A 12,015-nucleotide genomic window follows, 5' to 3' on the forward strand; every position below is an offset into this window, starting at 1 on the left:
GGTCTAATCATTTGGCCAGCTTTGTTTTTCTACTTAAAATGAATTTCAAATCTGACTTATTAATAGGGAATGCTTCCCTTTCAAAGAAAGTTTTAGAGTATTTACATTACCCTTTATAGTGTAGCACAGCTTTAGCCATAGTTTCCCTTCAAAGATGAATTAAAAAAAGTCTTTTTCAATTACCCAGTATTCCCACATCAAAGTAATCATCAATCACATTGTATGTCATGGAAAATTGTTCAATTAACATTTGTTTGAAATGTGTTGGTTAATGCAACGCTTATCTAAATACTTATTGTCCCTCTAACAGTTAACCTTTGGACTATGTTTCAAGCTGCGCAAAAACTGGGAGGATATGAAACGGTAAGTGCTTTTAAGTGAATTTCTGGAAAATGAATTGTGCAATGTGATTTCTTTTTTTTGCTCAGGGAAGAGAGTAACATCAGCTTAAGACAAACAAGACTTTTTGTTTTCACATGAGTCGGGGCGGGAAGGGGGGGGGGGGCTGTGTGTAGTTAACCAGTCCTGGAGAGACGCCTGATTAGCTCTAAGTTTAGAAAAATTGTAAACTTGTAAAAAATCTGCAAGTGGAAAACATATGTAACCCTTCCCCGTCAAGGAAATTGGTTGGGTCTGTAATTTTTTCCCATGTTAAGAAAGAGCTTATTATTGTTCCAACGGCCAAGATTGCATAAAAAGAAAATTTCACTTGGCAGCGTACCTGACATCTGCTCATGTCTAATATGTGGAATGTATTAACAGCCTGAATTCAGCATTGCACTTGGCCAGTGAGACACTGCGCTTTGCACTTAGTCATTTTAATTGCCAGTGTAACGGGCATTCAGTGAACATTAAAGGGGAGTGAAAAAAAGGGTAAATAGCATTGTCTGCACAGATGTAATTGGTGTGTCAATTGTGTGGTCTGGCAGCATAGGGGAGTATATTTCTCATAAACTAAAGGTCCCAATACACCTATAGATCTGCCAAGCAAGCGGATCTTCTCCCGATATCTCCCACCTATGGGTGGGCGATATCCGGAGAATCCAGGTTAATTTGATCGTTTGGCCCTGGGGCCAAACGTTCAATTTATAACAACGGGTATAGGCAAAGTCGGTTCAGGGACCGCATCAACGAGCTGATGCGGTCCCCGATCCAACTAGATTTTGTAACCTGCCCGATCGATATCTGCCCGATTTCAGGCCAGATATCGGTCGGGCAGGCCCGTCGGTAGTGCCCATACAGGGGCCGATTAGCTGCCAAATCAGTCTAAGGGACTGATATCGGCAGCTACAATCGGCCCGTGTATGGGGGGCTTTACACGTTTAGCTTTATCTGTCCCACTAAAGCTTTTAAGGTCTGTACATGTAAACAATGTGGTATTTGTTTTGTACATATTAAAGGGGTAGTTTACCTTTAGGTTAACTTTTAGTTTATAGAATAATATATGTTTAGCAACTTTTCAACTGGTCTTCATTTTTTAATTTTCCTAGTTTTCTAATTATTAGCCTTCCTGTTTTTTCACTGACCCCCAGCAACAAAAAAAAACTTGCTCTTTGAGCTTATAATTTTAGCGTTGTTGATACTATTTATTACTTACATTTCTATTTAGGCCCTCCTCTATTCATATTCCTGTCTCTTTCAAAGCACCCTAGCAACCAGATAGATGTTGAAATTCCAAACTGGACAGCTGCTGAATAAAAAACGAAATAATTAAAAACTGCAAATAATAAAAAATGAAGACCGATTGCAAATTGCCTTAGAATAGCGCAATCTCTACGTGATACTAAAAGTTAAGTTAAAGGTGAACAACCCCTTCAAACTTAATGTCACACTGCCAAACTGAGATACCAAAACCCCACAATTCAGGGCCCCATATGAAGTAGACAAGTAAGTGTTAGAAGAAGCATTCCATGTTTTGTTCATAGCTTCACGGCAGGAGGCGTGATCTTATTGGTGGCAGTGGGTTGGGGGTTGGTTAGGGTTGCCACCTGTCCAGTTTTGACCTGGACAGCCCTTCCAAAAGCAAGCTGTCCAGGTCAAAACTGGACAGGTGGCAACCCTAACCAACCCCCAACCCACTGCCACCAATAGGATCAAACCTCCTGCCCGGGTTTCCAAATTAGGAAAACTGGGCAGGACTAACTAAGATTGCCATAACCCTGCCCAGTGATGTCACGGCCCTGCCTCTTCCCCACCCCTGTGATGTCACTGCCCGCCCCCGTCCCGCCGACAAACGCTGGCAGAAATGGCTACCCTAGGTTTGGTCTTGTCCCTTAAAAATTTTAATATGTATATTTGTTATAGTTATACAGGTATCGGAGCCCTTATCCGGAAAGCTCCAAATTACGGAAAGCCCATCTTCCATAGACTCCCATTTTAATCAAATAATGCAGAATTTTAAAACTGATTACCTTTTTCTCTGTAGTAATAAAACAGTACCTTGTAATTGATCCCAACTAAGATATAATTACCCCTTATTGGGGGCAGAACAGCCCTATTGGTTTTATTTCATGGTTAAATGATTCCCTTTTCTCTGTAATAATAAAACAGTACCTGTACTTGATCCCAACTAAGATATAATTACCCCTTATTGGGGGCAGAACAGCCCTATTGGGTTTATTTCATGGTTAAATGATTCCCTTTTCTCTGTAATAATAAAACAGTACCTGTACTTGATCCCAACTAAGATATAATTACCCCTTATTGGGGCAGAACAGCCCTATTGGGTTTATTTAATGGTTAAATGATTCCCTTTTCTCTGTAATAATAAAACAGTACCTGTACTTGATCCCAACTAAGATATAATTACCCCTTATTGGGGCAGAACAGCCCTATTGGGCTTATTTCATGGTTAAATGATTCCCTTTTCTCTGAAATAATAAAACAGTACCTGTACTTGATCCCAACTAAGATATAATTACCCCTTATTGGGGGCAGAACAGCCCTATTGGGTTTATTTCATGGTTAAATGATTCCCTTTTCTCTGTAATAATAAAACAGTACCTGTACTTGATCCCAACTAAGATATAATTACCCCTTATTGGGGGCAGAACAGCCCTATTGGGTTTATTTAATGGTTAAATGATTCCCTTTTCTCTGTAATAATAAAACAGTACCTGTACTTGATCCCAGCTAAGATATAAATAATCCTTATTGGATGCAAAACAATCCTATTGCGGTTTATTAATGTTTTATTGATTTTTTAGTAGACTTACGGTATGTAGATCCAAATTACGGAAAGACCCCTTATCTGGAATACCCTTGGTCCCAAGCATTCTGGATAATGGGTCCTATACCTGTATATATGTATTAACAGTATTTCACGTATGGGAACTTGTATGAGGTAAATTTTTATAGAGACCTTCAGAGTTCCATTTTATAGTTTCCCTTTAAACAGAAAGTGATGACTTTGCGTATTTGATATTATACCTGATTTTATCAGCCCTTTATGACTCCATTTGTTGTTTAGAGAGTGAGGGGGAGACTTGTTTTTCACCTTTTAGTGCTTTGGCAGTAGGAAAATGGTTACCAGGAAGTAAACAGGAAGTTGTTACTCAGAACCTGCTCCTGTCTGGTGTCAATGAATGGTATCTGACAAGAGCTGCCTATATTTAGCTCGAGGAAAAAAAAGAGATAATTAGCAACTAAAACACTGTGTTTTTTGAGAGAAAAAAAATCAGACGATGTAAGATTTTCTTTTTGTTTAATTTCTGCTAATGTGCAGCATTAAGATACAGAGTATACAGACATCTGCAGCAGGGAAATGCAAGATGTTATTACAAATTGCTTCCAGATTCTGCTTTGATTAAATAGAATGTATTTTGCTTAATGGAGAGTTGTTCTGATCTCTGGTATCTGTTTCTGTGTGTGAATATGGAGAGAGAGTGGTGGGAGGGAAACTGTGGGAAATGGCTTTGTTATACAAATACATAATGGAGAAAGGCTTTCATTGCTTTGTTTAGTGAATAAAGTACCCCCTGCTGTTATATAAGGATATTGTAAGTCTCCTCAGCGTTCCATGACCACATAAAATCACGATGCCAAAGGCCAAGCACTTACATAGAGTTAATAGAAATCTGAGGTGAATTTAATATCTTGATATTTTTCTACAGGGGGTACATATTTTATTATAATACGCAAGTTTCAGCGAGTCTGGAAAGCACTGTTTACTATGACATAATTTTTAAGCTTATAATTTACAGGATATTCATGGCTTTTGTGTATTATATTTAGATGTATCATATAAACATAACTATAAGTACAGTTCTTGAGGAAATGGTTCACTGGGATTACTGATTTTAGCTGTTGTCCACCATGTTTGCTTTTCTGCTCAAACAGCCATCGGTAGGAATTACGTGAAAACACGTACCTGGGTTGTTTATTTTTCCCCGTTGTGACCCGAAAATTTGTAAAACCAATGTTACAATAATATTTCATTAAATTACTAACAAAATCTCATACAATTATTAGTATTTGAATGGTGGACTGCCAATTCTGACCAATATCCATGTACTGTGGGTATTGGTTGTTTTGGGATTTGGGCAAGTTTGAACACATCATATCTTCCCATACCTTGTTGGCCACTATATCAGCAGAGGAAGCGAAGAGCAGCAACTGTTTCCTACGATTCTGATAGTTCATACTCTCTGTATGAATGATCGGAACAGTAGAAAGGTGGCCATACCATGTGTTGCCCCTAATATGCTCCCTGTCCATTTGGCCTAGTTGGCTGATTAGTTGAGGAGTGTACATAATCCCCCCCATGTAAGGCCTTAAGGATTGGTTTAGAATCCTTTACATGCCTTGTTTTAATTACAGTTTTCTCTGTTTGAAGAGATTTGCTTTATTTAAGTGGATTATGGAGGCCAACTCCAAATAGCATGGGGAGATATTTATGGGTCCTGACCCACAGGTTAAGAATCTCAGCTCCAGGCTTAATTTGCTCTTGAAGGTAGAAGGAAAGATTCTGAAACGTTAGGCCTATAATGATATATATATATGTAGCAAAGGCTAGCACTCACAGGACTTGAATAAAGTATATTGAGGACCCTTGAGGAAAGTTCCTGTGAGGAACTGAAATGTTGGTTCAATAAAAACCATGTAAGGATCACGTCTTGTGAGACATTTTGATTTTTTCTTTTTTCAATATACTTATTCAAGTCCTGTGAGTGCTAGCCTTTGCTACATTTGTATCTTGCTATTTTGACTGCAGTAGCACCCAGGCATTGGCCCCTTGTTAGGTGGTGTGCTACCTCTATTGGAATTGTGTATATATATATATATATATATATATATATATAATATATAACATCTCTACTTACTTCCACTATAGAAAACAGGTCCACAATCCACCTTTTATACCCATCCCTTTTTCTGCTCTTGTCCCTAGACTACATCACAACCTATTTTTGTTCCCAAAATGGTTACTCTGGGCACTGTTGCTTTTGAATGATGCTCAAATAAAAAAAAACAGCAATAGATGTAGGTGGCTTTTGACTACACAATTGAGTCAAATTACTTACACTGTCCCGCCAGGTCATATCATATCAATGAATTATCGTATTTCATTTAGTAAAATTTTTAAATTATGTTGTGTCATAATGTATACTGGTATAGTATGTGTCACTTGTGGCCCAGTGCTCCTGCACTTTACATATAGAAATAGCAACCCATTTGCCGTTTTTTTATATCTTGAAAGGGTCTGAATGTGTAATGTGGGTTTCAGAGGCCAAAAAAGGAATCTTGGAAAAAGTTCATTGAGAAGCAAATTTCTAATACAAACAAAGATGTTTCGTCAAACACATTGTTTAAACAGATGAAAACAGCTATCAGTCCTTGTGCAGCATGGGCACCCGTTATTTTTTTACTGTACACTGAATCATATTATTATATGTATATGTATTATTGTCATTATTAATTGTACATATATTACAATGATGGTGTTGTGATCTTCTGTAACAGATTACTGCACGGAGGCAATGGAAACATATTTATGATGAACTAGGAGGAAATCCTGGAAGTACTAGCGCTGCTACATGTACTAGGAGACATTACGAGAGGTAGGATAAACTGAAATGCAACTTTTTAACAACATGCATTTATATGCGTTTGTGTGTCACCTTTCTCAAAAAAGATGGGGATAAAAGACCATAATTACTGTATATGTAATTTAACATTGAAAAAGCTTTATTTGGAACAATATTTTTTAGACAGAAACATACTTCCTCAGTTGTAAATGTAGGAACATACCAAGGTTTATAAAGGATGTATAACTTAAAGTCACTCTCTGGTACTTGTTGTCCATTTTAGGGAGAAGTAGAAGTGATGGCTGGAGTTAGGGTTTGATTGCCAGATACTGTCTTCTCAGGGAAAATCAATTAAGATGTCATTTGTACCATTGAGCGCAGGAAAAGGGAGCATCCGATTGCCTTTTCCTGACTTAGATTAAGTTGAAAACTCAACTTGGAGATGATTTTGACTTTTTATAATTATATAGTAAAGACTTGCAATGGCAAGTCCAATGTAGAATTCAAACACTTACGTTAAGGGTGTTGTAAAGACTCACAGATCCAATACGGTTATCTCTATAGATTTGTCAGTTTGGTAATGAAAGACTATGTCCTAACACCAGCTTCCTGGTTTAAATGTGTTTAATCTCAACCGAGGCCCTCCAGATCTTGAAATTAAGCTCCCTTCACCCCAGACAGCCTTCATAGGTTTTAGGTTCCCCTTACTGTCTCATGAGTATAATAATAAAGACTATTGCCAAAAACACAGCTTGCTCAGTTGTAAAGTTGTTCTTTAGCCGTAAAACAGACAGTCTGTTGTTTACAGCCATAAAAGAAAGACATGCCATTTAAATGTTTTCACTTATCCTTGTTGGGTCTTCGATTCTGAAAATCTAAAGTACATTGGATGTCTGTAAAGGAGAGTTGCATTTTGGGTAAAACAATGGCAAACCATGGGAAGTGACGGTACCATTTAATCCTGTGGTTTTCTCATGCTTTCATTTTTTTTTTTTTAACTCAAAACATTTAGTAGTGTATAATGAATCTTTTACTTAATTGTCCACAGACAGAAGTATGTTATAAGCAAGAAAAATAATGTAATGTAGGAGCCGTCAGCTCCAAGGTTTCATCAGGTTTCATTGCATAAATACTCCTCCCGGCTGTTAAACCTCATTCCAAATGCAAAGTACATTTAAACATACAACATTCTTTCAAAGGTAAAAGAAAAGTCTCTCTATTTTGGATGCATTGATAGATCGCTCGTTTTTCTAAAAGCTGTTTCCTCCATATGTTAAATTGCTAGCTTTACCGATCTATTCCTCTCTGGGGGAAATTCCTAATTTCTCTTCTCCTGTAAAAATCCATGCCAAGTTGTTTCTGGTAACATTGCTGCAGATTTTTTTTTTCTTTTTCTATTTAACTGCTCCACTTGATTGCTTTTCTCAAAAAGGTCTCTTCGTTTTTTAACGTTATTAACCCCTTGGGGCACTTGAACGGTCTCCATTGCTTCACGAGACAGCGGCGCAGAGAAAGAGAAACTTATGTATGTGCAATATTTCGTTTTTGTTTCCACATTATTAATGCAGAAGTAACAGGCATAAAAATTGGTTTTGGCAGTTCTTAGTTTAAAATCACAGCGTGTTTTGAAGTCCCACTGTGTTCAGTGTCTACAGACAGTGTTGACTATTGACCCTAAAATGAAAGAGAGTTTGTCTTTAAGATGTTGGTTAATTGCCATTAGTGGATATAATGAAAAAAAAAAACACATGTAAGTCCCTTTGCAGTAAATAACTTATATAGAAATTTAAGAAAACATGAATATATGATATGCATCAAGGTAATTTCTTCTAATCAAGGAAGGGCCCTCTAGGTCCATAAATGTTATTGGCACAAACTACCTATTAAATTGTGTAAGAATTGGTGGCTGATTTGTTGGCGAACACAATTTGTTTTTCCTTCACTTGGAAAAATATTTAATTCTTGAGGGCCTCCTCATCTTTAGCTCTAAGATGTTCTGACTTGTGGTGTTGACAGTTATGGTGGTAGTGTAAAGAAGGTTTCAAAGGTTTCACCTTCATCAGAAGTTTGTAGGTTACCAATAAAAGCGACCAGTTGACAAGTTGCTAAGTAGAAGAACTTTGCAGTGCTTATGCCATTATCCTTTACTGTTGAGTTGATTGTGAGAGGCAGTAATATCAGTAGGGCCAGTGAAAGGATCTCATTAGGGTTACAGCAGATATGGAGTCCTGGCATGGGCGGATTTGTCTGGCAGCGGCATGTAAAGCAGCTAAAATAGGCAGCTGAATGGAATTCCAGGAAGGAGAATGTTGCAATAGTTTAAACTAGCAAGATCTGGAAACTATTTGAATGCAAGGTGTGAAAAACAATGTGGTGTCCAATATGACCCCAAGCTGATGAGCCTGTGCATTTAGTTGTGTTATGAGAGATTATTATTGACTGGTAGTAATATTTCTGGCTGTGGAGGAGATGATGAAGTTCAAGCTTACTGTGACTGGTTATGTGCCAGAGTTGGCAAACGTCTACTTGTACTGTTTCAGTGATTTGCCAGGCACGAGGGCAGATTTATCAGATATCAAACTCTGAAATCCTGAAGGCTTCCCAGCAACTCCATATTTTCCCATTCATCAAATTTCCTGACTGTAATGAGCTTATATATTTAGCAAAGCATACGAGTGTATCTGTTTGTCAGAATGTGTTTGAGTTATTAGAGCAGTGTTTTTGCTCTATGGGGTATTAGAGCTCAGCCACAGCACTCAACTCAACTTAATACCTCACTGAATTGATAATCCTCTTTGCAAAATCATTAACTGGTTTAAACATTTTTTTTTTTGTCTGGTATTATTATTATTATTAACATTTATTTATAAAGCACCAACATATTCCACAGCGCTGTAGGTATATTTTTAAGAAGTGCTAGAAAATATTGGGAGATGATTGGCCTTATCGTGTGCCCTGAATATTTTATAGTTGATGCACAATTGTCACCAAAAAGAGCCAGTTGATGACGTTCATGAGAGAGAACCATACTCCTTGACCTTGTACTATTGGGGTACACCACACAACTGCCCTGCAACCCTCCTCTCTTCCCCCCACCCATGTATGTTAGAGTCCTGGAGTTGCACGGGTACCCATGAAATACCCGGCCGGAATATACTTGATGTCCCAACCATGCGGGTGGTCCTCAAGTACCATTCAGCTGCAGTGGGGTAGGCTACCTCGAGTGTTTATATATAATACGGCCCTGGCTATAGGCGGCCATTTAAGGGGAAAACAAAAATTTCCTTCCATGTGAAATGCTTGGTTTATGTGAGTGGAATTTTATAGGGACAAGAAAGTGTAAGCGGGTGCAGGTCAGGCATAGGGAAAAGGTATGGGTTGGGTGCAGGTCTATAAACAGACCCATGCAGGTATTGCATGTATATATAGCTCTGTGATCACTGGACTCTCACTGCTAGAGCTCCAGTTTACTACAGCTATTGTTATGTCCCTTTTAAATCTGATAGCATTTAATAAGGAAATTACTTATTACTAGGGGTGTGTGCTTTTACTAAGTAAATATTTAGCCATTTCCCATAACCCGTTTGCTTTGACTGTGTTACAACTTCAGCCAACACCTGACTTTTGTCACCGGAGCGTACATATCATTTTTCTCTTGTGTTGTACTGTATACATTAGGCCTCATAAAAAGGAAATACTCAGAGAACAATTCACCGAGCTGTGTTTGTATGTGTTTTACAAATACTCCTTTATATTTGAATGCAGGGCTGGATTAACAATGGGGCGAATGGAATTTGAGCCCCAGGCTCCTTGGTAAAGATAGACTCATCATTGAGATGTGAAAGTCTCAGGCATGGGAAGCAGAGGGCTGTTCCAATGCTATTGTGTAAATTATTTTGCTTTTGTGTTTCATACTAAAGTGAGTGTGTTTATACCAGTTTGCAAATATGAAATGAATTATTTTTATCCGGCCTTGTCTGAACGTCAACATGTCATGATTGAGTCAAATCGTGCCTCGTGGCCTAACTTCTCACTGCAGAAACCTTAAAACAAATAGCAGCTTTCACCCCTTTTACCTGGCCGCTATTTTCCCTCTGACATCATCAGTGACATTTACATCTGCAAACTGCACATGTGTGCAATGAAGAATGCAGGCTTACACAGGCAGAACTTTGATAAAAAGTCCTGCTTGGATTGAGCACTGTAGTGGTTAAGCACACAGCTAGAGCAGATTTTCTATGGAAGCCTGCAATGCCATCTCTTTATTGGCTGCTTCTCTGGAAGGCGTGTTTAGTAACCAGAGTTGGGAATAACTGAGCATGCTCAGTAGCCAATAGCCAAAGCAAATTCCTAAGGGAGAGGGCCAAGGGGGTTAGAGGAGGAGGAGTGTTTAAGGAAATACTGCAGCCTTAATAACAACCTTTTAACAACTGGAGTGACAGGTTCACTGATTACATTTTTTTGTAGGGGGGGGTTTACTTGTCCTTTAAAGAATAGGCCTGTGTTAGCAGGGTTTCATGATTAGCAAACCTTATCTTAGGTTAACATGCTGAATTCTGCCGTGTCATTATGACTTTTCATAAAGTAGTATGTGATCAATAGTATTAGTCTGAAGAGTCAATACTTTCTTTCCTTGTGTGGACAAGATAAAATTAACAAAAAGCAAAATATGTGCCCTATTACAAAGAGGGCATAGCTTTAAATGATAACCCCCTTGTACAATGCTGCATAAGACAGCTGCTTTTGGCTGCACTCTGCATTTCCTCAAGGCGCTTTGAGTTAAGGAACATGACAGTTTGAGTTCGGCTGTAGAAATACAAGTATACCATAATCTGCGCCCACTGTAATCTATGCCCTGAGTATTTTACTCAATTGAGAGTTAACCCTATTTATAAAAGCCTATATTTTCCTTGAAAATATCCCAATCGTTGGCAGCTCTCTACAGGCAAAATTTATTTCGAGAAATGACAGGTGGTAGGTCTGAAAGTGCCAGGCACTCGAGATAGAAATTTAGTAATTAAATATAGCAGGGAGCCAAGGTGCTGATAATGATATATGTCATTGCTTTGCTTTTTATAATTGCCACATATCCCTCCTGTTGGAAAGAAATTGTCTTCCATTTGAGACGGGTGTACGGAATGTCAAACAACTGCGTTGCCAGAGTCCATTAATGTCAGGCACTTTATACATCCAGTGCTAAACGTTGGAGAGATTAATCACCCGCTGTTTATTTCCCCCCCCCCCCCGAGCTGCTAAATGATGTCACCGCTTATGTCATTGCCTAATCATTCCATTATCTAAATATGTCTTTCATTGAGGCTTACATAATGAGATTCCAGTTCCATTTGAACTGCATGCATCCACGGAGTGCGCGGAATAGAAAAAGAGCTTTAATGTAACCCAAGTACTTATGAGCCTGACCTTTCAGCCATAAAACAGTCACACATGCTTACCCAAACCATCCAGTTATTAGAAAATCCTTTGCAAAGGTCATTCGAAAGCATTTGTTTCTGTTAAAGGAAGAAAGGGAGGAGAAAATGATCATTACAGAATATTCATTGAACTATTTTATATTCTGTTTGTAGACTTCTTTTATAATGCGGTTAAATCTCATAAATCCTTCATATTAGGGGGAACTCTTTTGAACCAATATTTGTTAAAGAAACCCCTAATATACCTGTTACTGAATCTGTTCCTTCAAAATGTAGAAATAAATACTATTTTTATATGCTGAAATCCAGCAGCAAAATCTTCTTCTTTCTGCATCATTTGAAATCCTGGCAGGGGAGGAGGGACTAAAACATTGATGTTACAAATTGTAACAACTTCCCCACAGCTTACAGACAACATGCAGGAACTACATAACCCACAATGCATTGCACTGTGATGTTCCTTTCCTTATTGACATCACGTGTGCAGGGAATTATGGGATTAGGAGGATGCAGGCTGAAGGCAGGCTGGGGACAGGCGACTACTGTTACATTTTATT

General features: G+C 38.3%; 1 protein-coding gene across 2 annotated transcripts in view; it reads left to right on the plus strand.

The window, feature by feature from the left end:
- The window catches only part of arid5b (AT-rich interaction domain 5B), a 223,342-nt gene that overhangs the window by 182,736 nt on the left and 28,591 nt on the right, over window positions 1-12,015 (plus strand). For both annotated transcript variants that reach the window (XM_002939542.5, XM_012967696.3), the window contains 2 exons: window positions 311-363; window positions 5,962-6,059. In XM_002939542.5, the coding sequence (XP_002939588.1) occupies window positions 311-363; window positions 5,962-6,059 (151 nt within the window). The remainder of the gene's footprint in view (window positions 1-310; window positions 364-5,961; window positions 6,060-12,015) is intronic.

Source organism: Xenopus tropicalis, chromosome 7, assembly GCF_000004195.4.
Source record: "Xenopus tropicalis strain Nigerian chromosome 7, UCB_Xtro_10.0, whole genome shotgun sequence".
Classification (NCBI taxonomy): Eukaryota; Metazoa; Chordata; class Amphibia; order Anura; family Pipidae; genus Xenopus; species Xenopus tropicalis.